At 41.1% G+C, this 18,108-nt stretch overlaps 1 protein-coding gene across 1 annotated transcript in view; it reads left to right on the top strand.

The window, feature by feature from the left end:
• The window catches only part of HTR2A (5-hydroxytryptamine receptor 2A), a 59,556-nt gene extending 41,650 nt beyond the window's left edge, over positions 1-17,906 (top strand). The window contains exon 4 of the mRNA XM_032315124.1: positions 17,012-17,906. Within this exon, the coding sequence (XP_032171015.1) occupies positions 17,012-17,811 (800 nt within the window). The 3' untranslated portion in view covers positions 17,812-17,906. The remainder of the gene's footprint in view (positions 1-17,011) is intronic.
• The last annotated feature ends 202 nt before the right edge of the window (positions 17,907-18,108 follow it).

Below are 18,108 nucleotides of genomic sequence, written 5' to 3'. Positions count from 1 at the left end.
GATAAAAACCAGATAAACTTAGTGAAAACTGCTTTTTAACCTGGTATCAGTGCCTCTGTCTGCAAACTTACTTAGACTGGGGAAGACAGGGCATTGAGAAGCAGAAATTACACCAGAGAAATATCTCTCCAATGTCACAAAAATGTTCTCCCCAAACCACTAGAATATCAGACACAAACACTTTGCAGAAGATGAAGTAAATGACATCCCACTGAGTAGCGACTTTGGGATCGCTCACTGCACGTACAGTCTAAAAGAAATCAAAACCCAAAGCTCTTCATCTCTGGCTTCCCTAAACTAGATAGGAAGTTTGGAGATCTGGGCAAACCAGACTGATGAGTAATGAAAGGGATGGGAAGGTGGAATTGTAGAGAAGCTTCTAAAATCCTAGCAGCTCAAAGAGAGGGTGGCCATGACAGGAGGGAGACCCTGATTTAGCTCTGGTTAGAAAAATGAGTTGCTAGTTGGGGACTATCTATGTCCCCTCCTCCACAGGCACTGTCAGAACGAGAGTTTTTCTACCTGTGTGACAACAGCATTGATCTGAATCCAAGGCGAGCACCTCTGAAACCCAAGCTCCTTTGAAAACAGTATGGAGTGGGGCACCTGGGTGGCTCAGTGGGTTATAGCCTCTGCCTTCAGCTCAGGTCATGATCTCAGGGTCCTGGGATCGAGTCCCACATCGGGCTCTCTGCTCAGCGGGAGCCTGCTTCCTCCTCTCTTTCTCTCTGCCTGCCTCTCTGCCTCCTTGTGATCTCTGTAAAATAAATAAATAAAATATTTTTTAAAAAAAGAAAACAGTATGGAGTTTCCTCAAAAACTAAAAATAGAGCTATCCTATGACCCGGCAATTGCTACTGGGTATTTACTCCAAAGATACAGATGCAGTGAAAAGAAGGGCCATATGCACCCCAATGTTCATAGTAGCAATGTCCACAATAGCCAAACTGTGGAAAGAACCAAGATACCCTTCAACAGATGAATGGATAAATAAGATGTGGTCCATAATATACAATGGAATATTATTCAGCCATCAGAAGTGATAAATACCCAACTTTTACATCAACATGGTTGGGACTGGAGGAGATTATGCTGAGTGAAATAAGTCAAGCAGAGAAAGTCAATTATCATATGTGGAACATAAGAAATAGCATGGAGGACATTAGGAGAAGGAAGGGAAAAATGAACAGGGGGAAATCAGAGGAGGAGACGAACCATGAGAGATTGCAGACTCTGAGAAACAAACTGAAGGTTTTAGAGGGGTGGAGGGTGGGGGGATGGATAAGACTGGTGGCGGGTATCAAGGAGGGCACGTATTGCAAGGAGCACTGGGTGTTATATGCAAACAAAGAATCACGGAACACTACATCAAAAACTAATGACATTCTGTATGGTGACTAACATAACATAATAAAAAATATTAATAACTAAAAAGAAAGAAAAGAAAAGAAAAAGAAACCCAAGCTGAGAAAGACCTTGCTTGATCACTGAACTTAGGAACCAAGGCAAAAATATATTTAAGCCTAGTGGTAGAAATAGTGTCAGTCTATCCATATAGGGACAGTAACTCCAAGAGCAAAACCAAGATGAGAAGGCCATAAGATCTATGAAAAAGAAGAATCCCAAGGAACTTTAAAGTTCTAAACCTGTATCAAGCTAATGAATAATGAAAACTTTGTCTAGCCCCGAGATATGTCTTCTTTGGCTTGCACAATGTGTAATTTTTAAACCAAACTTGATTGTCCTTAGACACTGTCCAGTTTACCAAGCACCATTCTTCTGTCTTATAGGTCAGGACATAGCTCACTTATATTACCAGGCTAGCTCCATAAGGATTTCATAGATACCAGTGTGTAATGTTCAGACTGACTCATTTTTAAGTATTAAATATGTGAACATATGCTGACTACAGAGATGACAAGGAAAGGGGACGATCTTGGGGAAAAGATAAAAATAGGAAAAGGCCAGAAATTATTGCCCTCTTTGGAAGAGGCATCTCCCCAGCCCAGCCCAATTATAACAGCTACGAATCATGCCATGCAAAGGTCGAGTTAAATGGGTGCCTACCATATTTGTGGCTGGCTCTCTCTTTCAACTAACCTTTCTATATTTGGGGAAATTCCCAAGAGGCAGAACTCAAATTCTAAGCCTTCCTTATAGCTAGGACATTGGCTTATAGCCTAGGTTCACCCATATAGCAATGCCTTGGCAAAACTGTGACGGGAAAAGAGCAAAGTGAACAAATAGGAAGGGCAAACCACCTCCATTCTTGCAAGCATGGAGATGGCCCAGGCGTGAGGCTTCTGGGAGGTACATAATTGAACCCCTGTTCTGGAAGTGGCATCGGTGAGGCAGGAGCTTCTGTGGTTATTCCTCCCGGTGCTCAGTGGACAAGGAAAACAGCAGGAATCTCCTCTACCAAACCAAGTCCATAATGAAATTGAATTCCTGGAATCTTAGTCTGGAGCCCAGCCCTGTCAAGAATTCTTTAAACTACTCAACATCATTTTTTAAAACTCATTTTCTGCTATATCATCCCAAATCAGCTTCTACTACTTAAAACCAAAGTATCCTAATTGATAGAAAAGGCGAATGGCAGACATATCTTGGAGAACCTTTCAGTGGGGTATCTTGGGAGAAAGCCATTCACACTAATTTCTATGAACCCTAATATCTGTGGAAGGAGCCCCAGGTTTTATAAGGCCATCCTTGTCCCCACAGAGAAACTTCACAGTAGAAATCTCTCTTTATTCTTGCTCTGTGAATCCTACATGTATTTTCTAAAGCAATATCACCTTGCACACATAGTACTCAGTAGTCCTAGCAGTTGACTTAATTGTTACCATCCATAGAAGAGGTCATTAAATTTTCACCATTTGCTAATTAGTTATGGAAAATTACAGGGCTGAGAAGTCCATTATCAACCATCTGAGAGACGGTCTTGCTTTGCAAGGGCTCTATGTTAAGCGATGAACAGGTTCCCTATTAACAGACCTCTATGCAAGCAAGCAAGACACAGATTTTTAAGCTTAAACTGTAAGGATGACATCAAGCTGGTTTGGATTTCTGCTACAACCAAACATTGAAAGTTTGAGCTATAGAAGGGATTTTAGATAGAATGAAGTACTCAGCATATTGAGGAAGGCTGTGGAACATTCTTGTCTATGATTTCCATGTGCTAGACAATACTGTATTTTACTACCAAAGGAATAGCAATTCCCATTGTCCCTCATGATAATCTTTTAAAGGGAATCCTATTAAATAATCAAATAATCCTCATTTAAAAGGTGAAAGTTCTCACAGGGATTAAGTGGCTTGCTTAAAGGTTGTAGGGAATCCAAACTTGGGTTTTCTGATTTCAAGCTGATGGTTTTTTCTCCTACATCAGTGGCTTTCAAAGTGTGCTCCTGGGAGTTCTGGTGATACCCAAGACACTTTCAAGACATCTGTGAGGTCAATACTGTTTTCATCATCATCATCATCACCACCATCATCATAATAATAGCCAAAGGAAAAGAAATCATCCATGTTCACTGAAGCACTACCACAATAGTCAAACAGGGAAACAACGTCAGTGCCCACTAATGAATGGATGAAGAAAATGGTGTGTGTGTGTGTTGCAATATTATTCAGCCTCCTTTATACATATAATGTAGTATTATTCAGCCACGAAAAAGAAGGAAGTCCTATTATTTGTGACAACAAGGATGGACTTTGAGGCCATTATGCGAAGTGAAATAAGTCAAAGAAAGACAGATACTATATGATATCCATTACATATGCAATCTAAAAATATAAAACTCCTAGATACAGAGTCAAGTGGTGGTTAGCTAGGACTGAAAGGGTGGGAAATGGGGAAATGTTGGACACAGGATACAAACTTTCAGTTATAAGATAAATAAGTTCAGTTATAAGATAAATAAGGTGAATATAAATAAATGAGTTCTAAGGTATATTATGATGACTATAGTTAATAATGCCATATTCTATATTTCAAAGTTGCTGTGAGAGTAGAGCTCTAATGTTTTCACCATAACAATAACAAAATGGTAAGTGTGTGAGATGAAGGATTTGGGAACTAACCTTATGGTGGCAAACATGTCTCAATGTATAGGTGTATCAAATCATCTCAAACTTATACAATGTTATATGTCAATTATATCTTAATAAAGCTCAGAAGAAATAAGGTATTATCATCCCTTTTCCCTCCCATCCTTTTATAAGATACAGTGCAGTTTAATGGAGGATATATGGTGTGTGATATAGTAGACTAAAACAGAAGCATCTATGAGAATCCAGCCATTCTTGGTTAAGCCTGACATTAAAAGAGGCTTTCAAAACTAAAACAATGCCCTTCTTCTCACTATTTGATTTGTTGTGGGGAAGTTTAATTATTTTTCATAAAAATGCTATTTATGTTAATAGGCAAGCTGTTAGCTATTTTTGATGAATTGATAAATTATTTTAAGTGTCCTCCGTTTTCATTTATAATGCAACAAATATTTATAGGTATAATCCACAGAAACAAAGATTCTTTGGAATCCTCAGCCATTTTTTTGAACGAGAGAGAACATGATTTGCGAGCAGGGGGCAGGAGGGCGGTGGAGGAGCAGAAGGGAAGGAAAGGGACAAGCAGAGTCTGCGCTGAGCTCAGAGTCCACATGGGGCTCCATCCTGGGACCTGAGATGGTGATCCCAGCCAACATCACCAGTCAGATGCTGGGGCGCCTGGGTGGTCCCATCCATTAAGGCTTCAACTCAGGTCATGATCTCAGGGTCCTGGGGTCAAGCCCCATCTCCAGGCTCCCTGCTCAGCGGCGAGCCTGCTTCTCCCTCTGCCCTTCCCTACCTCTCATGCTTGCTCTCTCTCAGACTGGCTCTCTCTCAAATAAAGAAAATCTTTAAAAAAAAGAAAAGAAAAAAGAGTCAGATGCTCAACTGACTGAGCCACCCAAGCGCTCCTGGAAGCCTCAATCATTTTTAAATGTGTAAAGGAGACTTGAGACCAAAACAATTGAGAACTGCATTAAGCTGCCTTTAAAACAAACTCCAAGCTTGAGAGCCTGGGTGGCTCAGTGGTTAAGCGTCTGCCTTTGGCTCAGGTCATGATCCCCGGGTCCTGGGATCCAACCCCACATCGGGCTCTCTGCTCCATGGGAAATTTGCTTCTCCCTCTCCCACTCCCCCTGCTTGTGTTCCCTCTCTCACTGTCTCTCTCTCTGTCAAAAATAAATTTAAAAATGTAAAAAAAAAAAAAAAAAAACCAAACAACCTTCAGGCTAACTACAGATTTACCTAGTTTGTGTTACTTTTAACCAACGGATATCCATGCTAACCCTAGATTTTCTGCTTACATTTCTGTGCCTTTTTTCTCCCCAGTTTTGGATTGATGAGTTAATGAACGACAGCAAAAATCTTGGATTGTAAAGCAGTGATTATAGCCTCAAGTACCTTCTTCCTCTCAAATTCCTGAAGTACCTAGTTCACTGTACATTCAATTAATATTTAATTAATGGATGAATGACTGAAGCTGATTGCTATCACACAGAGAGGACCCGCTTGATGTCCCTGAGAAATAACATGTGTGCCTGCCCCTGAGTTCACAGGGGCCCATCAGACAGGGCAGAACTCAGCCCCAGCAAGGCCAGGTGGAGTGCAGGCCTGAAGGCACAGCAATCATATTCCTGCCCCCCCCCCAACCCCCACCTTCCATCCACAGCACAAGACCCGAATCCGCAATCCCGTCTCCTCCACAGCTCTTCCCCGGAGACAGTAACCCACAATAACCCCACATTCTGACCTCATACATCAGTCTGAATCCACATCATCTATTTTGCTTCTTGGCCTCATTCGATTCTACACTACTGTTTTTGTAGACTAGGTGTGTCTATTTTGTTTTCCTAAGATTTGAGGCTTCTAAACGTTGTCAAAGGCCTTTTGTGGCACCCAAGAGTCTAGCATAGACTCCACTGTATTTTCACCAATGCCCTATATGTAAATTAGGGAAGGCCTCTGTTTCTTACCTCTGCCTTACAGAGGGAGGCTTTAAAGTTAAGCTACGTTGAGTCTCCCAGCCAGTGACTGACAGAATGCACACCTGCATCTAGGGTGACCCATTCTGTGCTATTCTCACTGTATTAATGCTCTCATTTCTCAATACATACTTGTTTAATTTAGCTGGAAAAAAAAAAGCTTGGAGAAAAATAACAGCTCTAAATCCAGGTGATGAGTCAAAACACGCAAGAATAAACCCAGGTCTCTTGATTCCCACGCAAACACTTTGTTTTACGGCATCTTTTCCCTTGTGATTTTAGCTGTTAAGGTGGTCAGTGCCTGTGCTGGTTATATGGAGTTCTCAGGAGAAAAGTACACAAATTAGCATCATAGTAATATCTACTTTCCCTCTTTCTGCCCTTGGCAGCTAATTAGCAGCCACACCAACTGTGTTTTCCCAGCAAAAATGAAGGGATACATTATAAAATAATTCAGTAAATTCAAGCTGTGTCTATAAAAGTGATTATGATTCACATCTATTATAACTCCTTATCTTTGTTCCCCCCTTCATTCACTTACTCATCGATCCCACGAGAATTTACTAAGTGCCTAGGATGAGAATTACATCAGATGCCGTGCTTGAAATAAGGAAAAGATGTCCCTGCCACTAATAAGATTATCATCTCATGGGTGAACTGATGCTCCTAGAGAAAAATTCTATGGTATTAGAAGTGTAAAATTAGTGCAGTATAAATTACTTATGGAGGCAATGAAGGAATATAGAGTAAAAAGTCTCTCATTGCAGATAGAACTTTAGGACAACTTCCAACAGAGGATGTCTTGAAAGAAAGATGTCATGAGCTATCTCTTCAACATAGGATATGGTTTGGGAATATAACCTCCACCCGTAGCCCCCCAAACCCAAATAATCATACAAACCAAAGCAAAAACAAGTTGCTTCCTATGCAAATGTAGCCACAAAATGAGGTTACCTCAGTCCCCCACACCCAGCCAGCTGCCAGCACTGGTGCCCTGCCACAGGGAAGTTCTGGAGTCCGCACTGGTCGGTAGAGCATTTCAAGGAAGAGGAGAATCAGAACTGGTCCAGGGCAAAATGGAGAAATGAGCCTGTATCTTCCACTTACTATTTCCAGCGCACCTTCCCTCATGGGAAACTCAACATGCCACAGATACACATCCATCTTGACTGGCATCCCTGAGCTATGCTCTGTGTCCTCTGGCCTATGACTGCTTCCCTTTCCAAGGGCCATGCCCCCAGGAGTCTCCCTTGCTATGTGTCTCACTACAACTTGAGCTTGGATTAACAGTTAACCCTTGGAAGTTCTACAGGTACAAAAACATGGGATCTCTCTCATTCTAACACTGGAATGTGGCAGTGTACAAAGCAAGCGTCTGGGAAAAGACACATGCAGGGAGAAGGCAAATATAGAGAGCTCCTCAGATCACGCTAGGTGCTTAGCTGAAAAATCAAGCTATGTATAAGTCTATCCTAAATAGCTCAAGAGATAGCATAAAGAAAAGAGAAAACACCACATGACTATGTCAAAAATAGAGAACATTGAATGATCACATTAAGACCAGATCACAAAGACTAGGTGCCTGGGTGGCTCAGCTGGTTGGGCAACTGCCTTTGGCCCAGGTGGTGATCCTGGAGTCCTAGGACTGAGTCCTACACTGGGCTCCCTGCTTAGCGGGGAGTCTGCTTCTCCCTCTAGCCCTCCCCCATCTCATGCTCTCTCTCTCAAATAAATAAATAAAAATCTTAAAAACAAAACAAAACAAAACAAAAAAACAGACCACAAAGACCTTGGAGGTTGGGTTCAGTAGTTGGTAATGGCTTGAGCATTAGGGACACTATAGTTCTTCATTACATAATGCGATAAATGCAGTGCTTTGGGAAGGTGTGTATAAAAGAGTTTAGGGGAAGAACTGATAACCTATAGGCCTGGACTATATAGGCATATTATGTTGCAAGCCATCTTCCAGATACCATAACTGTTTCTGCACACACGCTCTAGGCCACTCTAGGCCCAAGTCTCTGAAATGAGATATCACATGTGAGACTCATTCTCCAAGCTTTCAGAAACAATCACTACAAAATCTGTCCCTTTTAAAACAAATGGAATGAGTGCCTGGGTGGCTCAGTCGGTTAAGTCTCTGTCTTCAACTCAGGTCATGATCTCAGGGTCCTGGGATCAAGCCCCCCATCGGGCTGTCTGTTCAGCAGGGAACCTGCTACCACCCCCCTGCCTGCCTCTCTGCCTACTTGTGATCTCTGTCAAATAAATAAATAAAATATTTTTAAAAAAACAAAAAACAAATGGAAGACAGGATGTGATCCTTTAAAGATGAGGTTCAGTAATATGGGGCAGAGATGAATTTTTTCTCTTTTTTAAAAATATTTATTTATTTGAGGGGGAGAGAAAGAAGCTCAAGTAGACTGCCTGCTGAGTGGGGAGCCTAAAGCAGGGCTCGATCTCATGACCCTGAGATCGTGACCTGAGTCAATGCTTAACCAACTGAGCCACCCAGGCACCTTGGAATTTTTTTTTCCAAGATTTTATTTATTTATTTGACAGGGAGAGAGAGATCACCAATGGGCAGAGGCAGGCAGAGAGAGAGGGGGAAACAGGCTCCCTGCTGAGCAGAGAGCCCAATGCGGGACTCAATCCCAGGATCCTGAGATCATGACCTGAGCCAAAGGCAGAGGCTTAACTCACTGAGCCAACCAGGCACCCCGTGGAATCTTTTTTTTTTTTTTTGAATAATAAACCTCTGTTAGTGAGTATGTTGCTTAAAGAAACTTTTCCATTGTTGGTGAATAGTGTAATATCCACTGATGTAAAGAGTCAGCGGGTGACAAGGTGAATTGAGGAATTTGAAGTTTCTCCATAATTTGTGATACCAACTGCAAAATGAGTCTCTGATAACTTATCCATATGCCATCAGATCATTCAGATTCTATTTGGGCTTCATACCATATTGACAGGGAAAAAAGATGATCCGTGGAAATCAATCTGCCTAGGGATGAAAGACACGGATGGGCTGCCAGGTGTCACAGTGACAGCTGACAATCCACATCTTAAAGTCTCAATTCAGCCCCTTTACCTTCCCAGAATGTAAGATCACGATATGAACACACAACTTCTGGGCTACCGAACCCAAAGGAAAAGGAATGAGGGTCTGAAGAGCAAGTTACCACCCTTCCAGGACTCTAGCGGAGGGCAGTTAGTAGGGCTGCCAACTGTAGCGGTTCACAGCTGTTCCTACTTCAGGGAGACTCTGAGCACTTCTTTGGAGTATTTGCCTGGGACAAAACACAAGCTCTAGCCTTGTTGGAGATTTAGCCATAACAAAGTATTAAAACAAGGATATGTGGATTTATACAATAACCGCACTCAACACATTCCCCCCCCCACCCCCGAGATAACTCATGCCCAACTTGAGGGAGGGGCAGAGGACAGGTTTCTTTGCCTCTCCCATCATTTCTCCACTTGGCTTTGCTGTGGAAAGCCTACTGGAAAGTAATAGATTTGTTTAACCAAGGGAAAGGGAGCAGCTATAAAACTACTCCATTTAGTTTCATTTCAAAATAAAGACATTATTTATTTATTAGAGAGGGAGGAGCGGGGGAGGGTAGAGGGGAAGGAGAGAGAGAACCTTTAGCAGGCTCCACACCCAGCACAGAGCCAGATGCAGGGCTAGGTCTCCGGACCCTGAGATCATGACCTGAGTCGGAATCCAGAGTCCGAAGCTTGACTGACTGAGCCACTCAGGCGCCCCTCAGAATGAAGACATTTTTCCTAAGCTTTTAATCCTATACATCCCAGGTTCCCAGCACTAATTGTGTATCAGTATCACCCAGATATTCTTTTATTTGAATAACATGTTCCTATGGGGCCTGAGCATTAGCATTTTTTAAAAGTACTAATATCAGAACCTCTGGGACTGGACCCCATGCCATGTAATTTTTAAAAGCTCCCTAGGTGATTCTTTTTTTTTTTTTTTTTTTTTATATTTTATTTGTTTATTTGACAGAGTGAGAGAGATCACAAGTAGGCAGAAAGGCAGGCAGAGGGAGGAGGAAGCAGGCTCCCCGCTGAGCAGAGAGCCCGATGTGGGGCTCGATCCCAGGACCCTGAGACCATGACCTGAGCTGAAGGCAGAGGCTTAACCCACTGAGCCACCCAGGCGCCCCTTCTTTTTTTTTTTTTTAAGATTTTTTTTTTTTTTTTTCACAGACAGAGATCACAAGTAGGCAGAAAGGCAGGCAGATAAGGGGTGGGGGGAGCAGGCTCCCTGCTGAGCAGAGAGCCTAATGTGGAGCTCTATCCTAGGACCCCGGGATCATGACCTGAGCCGAAGGCAGAGGCTTTAACCCAGTGAGCCACCCAGGCACCCGCCTAGGTGATTCTAATATGCAGCCAAGCTTAAGAATACCTGCCACATAAAAAAGAAACTAGATATTGATTCTAAGGATTTTCATTTTGGAATACCTGTCTGGCTTCAAAGAATAATGTCTCATCAGAGGAAATTCTGACTTTGAGATTAAAGAATGAAAGAAGAAAGTATCAAATGTAGAGAAATGTATGTGTGTGCGTGTGTGTGTGTGTGTGTGTGTTCTGTACATAGGGTATTGAAATAACTTAGTGTTTATTAACTACCTTGGGGGCTGGAACATTTTTGCTAATCTGATGAAAGCTCTGTCTCAAAAAAAAAAAGTACATACATGAACATTTTGCAAATTTCAGGAACATCACAGACTTCCTGGAACTAATGTTAAAGACCTCTGCAATAGTCAGACTGTTATAACTGCTTTTGTAAATAAGCAGGTAAAAAAATCATCCATAAGAAATGAGAGACCTAAGTAGGAGCCTTGATTTTGCCCCTAAATGACTGTGTGACTCTAAATAAATTACCTAAATTTGCTCCCCCCAGCTTTTCCACAAAGTGAAATTTTTATCTAACCATAGGACAGTGTGGGTAATGTTTTTACAATTTTGTAAAACAAAACAAAACAAAACCAAAAAAAGGTCAAGAGTCAGTGGATATATGTGAAAGTACTTCGAGAAGCTATGCTTTATTATTAGAGATATCAAGAATTAATCTAAGAAAAAAAGAAATGATTTAAGAAGCATACAATTTCTTGAGTAACTGAAATGTTTATCTAGCTCTCACGTTTATGGACCTCTGCCTGTCTGAATACCATGGATTATAAGGAATGTGGTAACTCTAGAGCTTCACACTTCATATTAGGATGAGTCCCAGCTCCAGTTCCCTACACACTCAATCTCTCTCTCTCCGCAGTATGACGACTATCCTGCAGTTTTCATTTTTGATGTTTTCTGTCAAAATGCTAGTAAGTCCATTCTTACAATGTGAAAAAATACAGCGTAAGTTAAAATACAAAGGAAAGACAGTAGTTCCAGAAGACATGAAACCTATGAACCAAAATTCAGTCTCTTTCACAAGAGCCCTGAAGTATTTGTTTCTTTCCCCTCTACCTCCCACAAAACCAGAGGGCCTGGGAACTCCCACTGTCATGTCCCCTATCAGAGGGTCACTACTTAGTAAGGAACCTTATTCCCCAAGGAGACACTGTCTCAGAAGTACATTTGGTCCCAAAATATTAAAGTATAAAAATCTAGGATTGAGAATAAAGCGTTTCTTTCACAATCAGTGCTTCTGATTGAAGGCCATGCACCAGACTGTGGTTAGATGGGAAGCAGAGGTACAAACTTGATATGCACAGTAAGCAGAGCTACCCTAAAAGGAAGACACCAGCCCCAGCCTTCACGCTCCTGGGTGTCAATGTTTCTCATTCATTTCATTGTCTGAGTTTTAATGAAAATGTGCATGGAGGGTCCAAAGCAGATAGTGAATCTTCACTATTTACTGCTCCTCAGAAAGATGTATTAAACAAAATGCAGAGTCACGTAGTTTAAGCTACTGTCTGTTTGATCATAAAGGAAAATGCTTTATATGCAGAAATTTCAAGTGAGAGGAGATGTCAGGTCTCCAAAAGCAGCTATTATCAAACAAAGCAGCCAGAAAATTAATGCACTGCAGATGGCTATGACCGCAACCTTGGCTGTGAGCCAGCGTCTTCCTCTCTCTTGGTAAGAGAATGTTTTTGAACTGCTTCTTATACTCGCAAAGCTTCCCTAAATGTTCTAGTTCTTTGACGTAAAATTCTTTCCCCTCTTTTACAGTGTATTGTTCTAACTCTCTAGATATTCTTTCCATAAACCCTCGCTGACCCCTTACTAGCAGTGAGGCACTGAGAACGAATGGTATAGGACTGTAGTTAGGACATTTTTGTTATACATAAAGAGGAATGGACCATTTAAAGAACAAATTAGTTTGATTCTTCTCCTCCAAATCAAGGACCCCCTTCCAGACAGCCTGCCTGTGCCTTCTTGCCATATCCATTTTAAAGTGGCTCTTTAGGGATGCCTGGGTGGTTCAGCCGGTTAAGTGTCTGTGTTCAGCTCAGGTCATAATCTCAGGGTCCTGGGATTGTGTCCCGCATCAGGACCCTTGCTTAGTGGGCAGTCTTCCTCTGCCTGTCATTCCCCTTGCTTGTGCGCTCTCTTTCTCTCTCGTCCTCTGACAAATAAAATTGTTAAAAAATAAAATAAAATAAAATGACTCTTTATCCCTGGCAGCTAAAAGGAATCTCTACCTCAGTAAGTTGGCTCCATCATCCCTTTCCATCCCTGTCCACAGAAGTTGAGCCATTCTGGAGAGGGGTGTGTGCGTGTGAGTACGTGTGTGTTCTCCCAAACAAGGACACTCATTTGATTTCCAAATGATTGAAGAATTTTTAAGTAATAGCTTGGTGTTTTAAGTAATAGCTTATTCTGGTTGAGAACTGCCACTTACATAAATCACCAGGTTGCAAACAAATAGGGCAAAAGACTCTCAAGGTAGCGACTTCTTTTGCATTAAGAAAATGCATACCCAAGCGTTTAAAAACAAAATAATACACCTTTTATTCACACAGTTGATTTTTGTTTATGTGTTATCGTGACTAATAGTAATGGCTGCAATTCATCACATTAGAAAAGCGATCAACAGTTCTAGCAGCAAGCACAGAATTAAAATTGATTGAGGCCCTTTGTCACCCCGGCAGAAGCTAATAATTACATCATTATTAAAATGTAGCCAATAGCCAAAACTTTTTAACTTCTTTTGGTTTAAGACAAAATAGAACAGAATCAAGTTAATGTATTCAATTTGAATAATTCTGTGGAGAAGACTACTCCCATGTTTATCTATCATTGGCAGACCATCCACTCTGGACTAAGGACTGTCCTAGGTGCTTTGTATATTGGGTTCATTTTTATCCTCCCCACATCTTTGAAGGCATGTTGGATGCCAACCTCATATGATAGATGAGGAACTGTAGGGATGAAGTAACCAGCCCAGCAGCACAGAGCCAGGACCAAGACTCAAATCCAGGTCAGTCTCATTCCAAAGTTTCCATTCTAGTCAACTACACTGTAGAACATTCTAGATGAATACAGGAAACACAGTTCACAGATACGCGTTCAAACACTTGGAGGACAAAACATTCATCTTAGAAACCATTTCTTAACTTTTATGATCAAAAGTTTTCTGAAAGTTAAACAAAACTGGTGTGTGTCCAGGGTCTGAGAGGATGTTCCCTTTGGAGCCATAGTCCTTCCATCCCTTCCTGGCCCACAGAATGTTATCAACAGGCTGGGACAGAGAGGAATAACAGAAATGAAGAGTCATTAACCACACTAAGTGTCCTCAAGACCAGCTCTGGTGTCATTTATCTCCGCCTTCCAAGAATACTGGGATGGCCTAGCATGGACAAGTGACAAATACAGTCAATGAAGTCTGTGAGGATAATGGCAAATGCCACTGAGAAAGCTTTGAGTTAAACATTATATTAACCCAAGCTCATGTCCTCCTCCTTGCAAGGACAGCCAGTGTGAGGGGAAACGAGGTTAGGACAGCTGGGCCTACAGTTGGGTAGAGCCGAACTGTCCCGAGCACTCACAAATTAGATTATAGAGCCTGAAAGAAGTTCTTCCAGATGGGTCACAAGACTCAAGCAAGCCGTAGCTCCCAACTTGGAACTGAACCTATGTTCTTGGCTAGATTGTAACCACTCATTAGACTCTGAAGGGTGGTCAGGAGCAGTGTGCTGGACACTCCATTATACAACTTTGAGGGAGGGATTAGAAAGAACTTCATTCTGATGTTCTCCCAGGGTGCCCTTTGGCATCTACCCTTTCACAGAAGAAGCAATCTTAAACTAAGTTATACGAAGTAGTTATTTGATTCATGTTTCCTCTCCTTCCTCATTTCCCTGATGTTTCCTTTAGGGCATCACATGATTGCCAGGAGAGGAAGGCACTCCCCCGCCCCCAAAAATTGCACAATGGTGGGAGTGGCCAGGTGAAGCTCCCTTAAATATGGTCCTACACCATGGGGGACAAATTAGCAGGATTTGAGGCCAAGCATTCCTTTTACTCACTTTGTTCCCTCCTCTGCCTAAGCCCTGTCCCTAAGGGAGCTGTATGGGTTCTCCAAATTTCAGTGATGGAACAATTAACCATGGGCTCACATTTTCATGTCTTCTCTCATCTTGTACCTAACTCATTTATATTTGTCAAGAAAAGTTTTATCTTATTTTTTTTTAAGATTTTTATTTATTTATTTATTTGATAGAATGAGAGCAGGAAAGCACAGGCAGGGGGAGCAGCAGAGGAAGGGGAAGAAGCAGGCTTCCGGCTGGGCCGGGAGCCTGCTGTGGGGTTTGATCCCAGGACCCCGGGATCATGACCCAAGGCGAAGGCAGTTCCTGAACCAACTGAGCCACCCAAACGCCCCTATAGCTGCTTGTTATTTGTATTCCGCCATTATGAATATTCTACTACTAAAAATATATAAAGATTTTTATAGAACAATTAGAAATATGAACACTGATTCTATAATAATATTAAGGAAATACTAAATTTCTATTTAAGAGTAGGATTTTGATAATATGAAGTTTTTAAAGAATGTGTAGCTTTTATATCTACATAAGAAAATATGTACAGATTGGATGACATGATGTCTGGGATCTGTTTAAAAATAACATGGGAGAGGTTGTAGCAGGTAGGAATATGGGTGAAACCAGATCGTCCTTGAGTTCACTAATGTTGTAGCTGGGTGATGGGTTCAATGTGCTAGGTTTGTTTTGGTTTTTCAGTGTTTTCTTTTGGTTTTTTTTTTCTGCGTATATTATAACTTTTTGATGGCAAAAAGCTTCTTTTAAAAAAGAATCAAAGGACACGTGGGTGGCTCAGTTGCCAAGCAGCTGCCTTCGGCTTAGGTCATGAAACCAGGGTCCTGAGATTGAGCCCCACATCGGGCTTCTTGCTCAGCAGGAGCCTGCTTCTCCCTCTGCCTGCTGCTCCCCCTACTTGTGTTTGCTCTCCCATCCCGTGTCAAATAAATAAATAAAACATTTCATAAATAAATTAAGAATCAAAATTAAAGTTAAAAAATATAATTGGTGAGTTACTTTAAATTCACACTAGAAAATCATATTTTCTAAGAATGCTTTAAAATATGTGCAATTCTCTCTTAACTGTAGAGGGTTATGGAAGGAGGTGAGTGGGGGATGGGCGAGGGGTGAGGGGCATTAAGGAGGGCACTTGTTATGATGAGCACTGGGTGTTGCATGTAAGTGATGAATCACTAAATTTGATTCCTGAAACCAATATTACACTGTAGCCAACTAACTAGAATTTAAATTACAATCTGAAACATAATTAATTAATTAAATATATGCAATTTTCATGACTGAATGTTAAATGGAATAGGAAGATGTAAATCTGCACATAAAATACTGCATATACATGTATATACATTTACTTATACATGTAAATGGAAGAAGAAACTACCTAAAATGTAAATTAGAATTTCCCCTGGCTGGCAAGAATATATATCAGTATTCTTTATTCATTACTTTTTTCTTTTTCAAATTTTCTGAAAAGAAAATATGTTTACAATTTTATGAGGGCATTTTTATAAATTATACTCATGGCACAATGTCAGGAGAAAAATAGTTAGAAACTGTATATGAAATTCAATTATAAAATGTGTGTGAATGCTGTGTATGTGTGTTTATCTAAAAGAAATAGCATAATAATGTTAATGGTGATTATCTCCGGATGGTAGGTGGCATCACTGGTCCTTTTTATTTTTGTGTGAATGTATTTTATTCAATTAATAAGTATAATGTTGTAATCAGAAAAAATACAGCATGAAAAGTTAAAGCTAGACTTATTTAACTTCTGTTTTTAAAATATTTATTTATTTATTTTAGAGAGAGACAGTGTGCATGAGCAGGGGTAGGAGCAATGGGAGAGGGGCAGAGAGAGCAAAAGGAGCAGACACTTAACCAAATGAGCCACCCAGGAAACCCCTGTACTTCTTTAAAAGTAAAGGACTATTGGGGCACCTGGGTGACTGAGTGGGTTAAGCCTCTGCCTTCAACTCAGATCACGGTCTCAGGGTCCTGGGATCAAGCCCTGCACTGGGGTCTCTGCTCAGCACGGAGCCTGCTCCCCACCCCTCCTGCTGCTCCCCCTACTTGTGCGCTCTCTCTCTCTCTGTGTCAAATAAATAAATAAATAAAATCTTCAAAAAAAAAGAAGTAAAGGACTATCTCTATAGGGCAATATAACATACACATATAAGAAACCATATGTTCTATATAGTTCATGTATATTTTATATATATTCGTATATATATTACTACTATATATGTCACTACTATAATTATATATTAAATTTATATAATAATCCCTAATATCTGTAATTCCAAGAGAATTTTAAATTCTTACTGCAAGTATATATTGAGCTTTTAAGCCATGTTGATACAGAATCCTTTGCCCGCCACCATTATGTAGCAATGCTCCTCGTGTAGACTATTCCTTCACAGGCATGTCTCATCTTCTGTCCAACTCCAGGTATCTCTATGCCAATACCAGTCTTCGGGCTACAGGATGATTCCAAAGTCTTTAAGGAAGGGAGCTGCTTACTTGCGGATGACAACTTTGTCCTGATCGGCTCTTTTGTGTCATTCTTCATTCCCTTAACCATCATGGTGATCACCTACTTTCTAACTATCAAGTCACTCCAGAAAGAAGCTACTCTGTGTGTGAGTGATCTTGGCACACGGGCCAAACTATCGTCTTTCAGCTTCCTCCCTCAGAGTTCCCTGTCTTCAGAAAAGCTCTTCCAGCGATCCATCCACAGGGAGCCAGGGTCCTACGGCAGGAGGACTATGCAGTCCATCAGCAACGAGCAAAAAGCTTGCAAGGTGCTGGGCATCGTCTTCTTTCTGTTTGTGGTGATGTGGTGCCCATTCTTCATCACGAACATAATGGCCGTCATCTGCAAAGAGTCCTGCAACGAGAACATCATCGGCGCCCTCCTCAACGTGTTTGTTTGGATCGGTTACCTCTCCTCGGCGGTCAACCCACTCGTGTACACACTGTTCAACAAGACCTACAGGTCAGCCTTTTCCCGGTACATTCAGTGTCAGTACAAGGAAAATAAAAAACCATTGCAGTTAATTTTAGTGAACACTATACCGGCCTTGGCCTACAAATCTAGTCAGCTCCAAACAGGACAAAAAAAGAATTCCAAGAAAGATGCCAAGAGCACAGATAATGACTACAGTATGGTTGCTCTAGGGAAACAGCACTCAGAAGATGCTCCTACAGACAATATTAACACAGTGAATGAAAAGGTTAGCTGTGTGTGAGAGACTGGTTGCCATAGCAACCACGGAGGGCACACTAGGCAAATTTTCACCTATTCTGGGGGGAAAAAAAAAAAAAGAAAATAGGGAGACTGGAAAAAAAATCAGGCCAGTCTAGTAGAACCAACAATAATATTTATATGCCTCATTTTATTCTGTCAATGAAAAAAAAAAAAGCAGGGTTAAATGACACAAAATGTGCACTTCAAAAATGTTCTGACAGCATTTCAGCTGTGAGCTTTATGATACTTATTTTTAACATTGTAAATGATTTGTCTTTAAAATAATTAGCTTTTATTG

This window comes from Mustela erminea, chromosome 15 (assembly GCF_009829155.1).
Source record: "Mustela erminea isolate mMusErm1 chromosome 15, mMusErm1.Pri, whole genome shotgun sequence".
NCBI lineage: Eukaryota > Metazoa > Chordata > Mammalia > Carnivora > Mustelidae > Mustela > Mustela erminea.
Note: the sequence above shows the minus strand (reverse complement) of the source record. Positions and strands in the feature narration are given on the sequence as shown.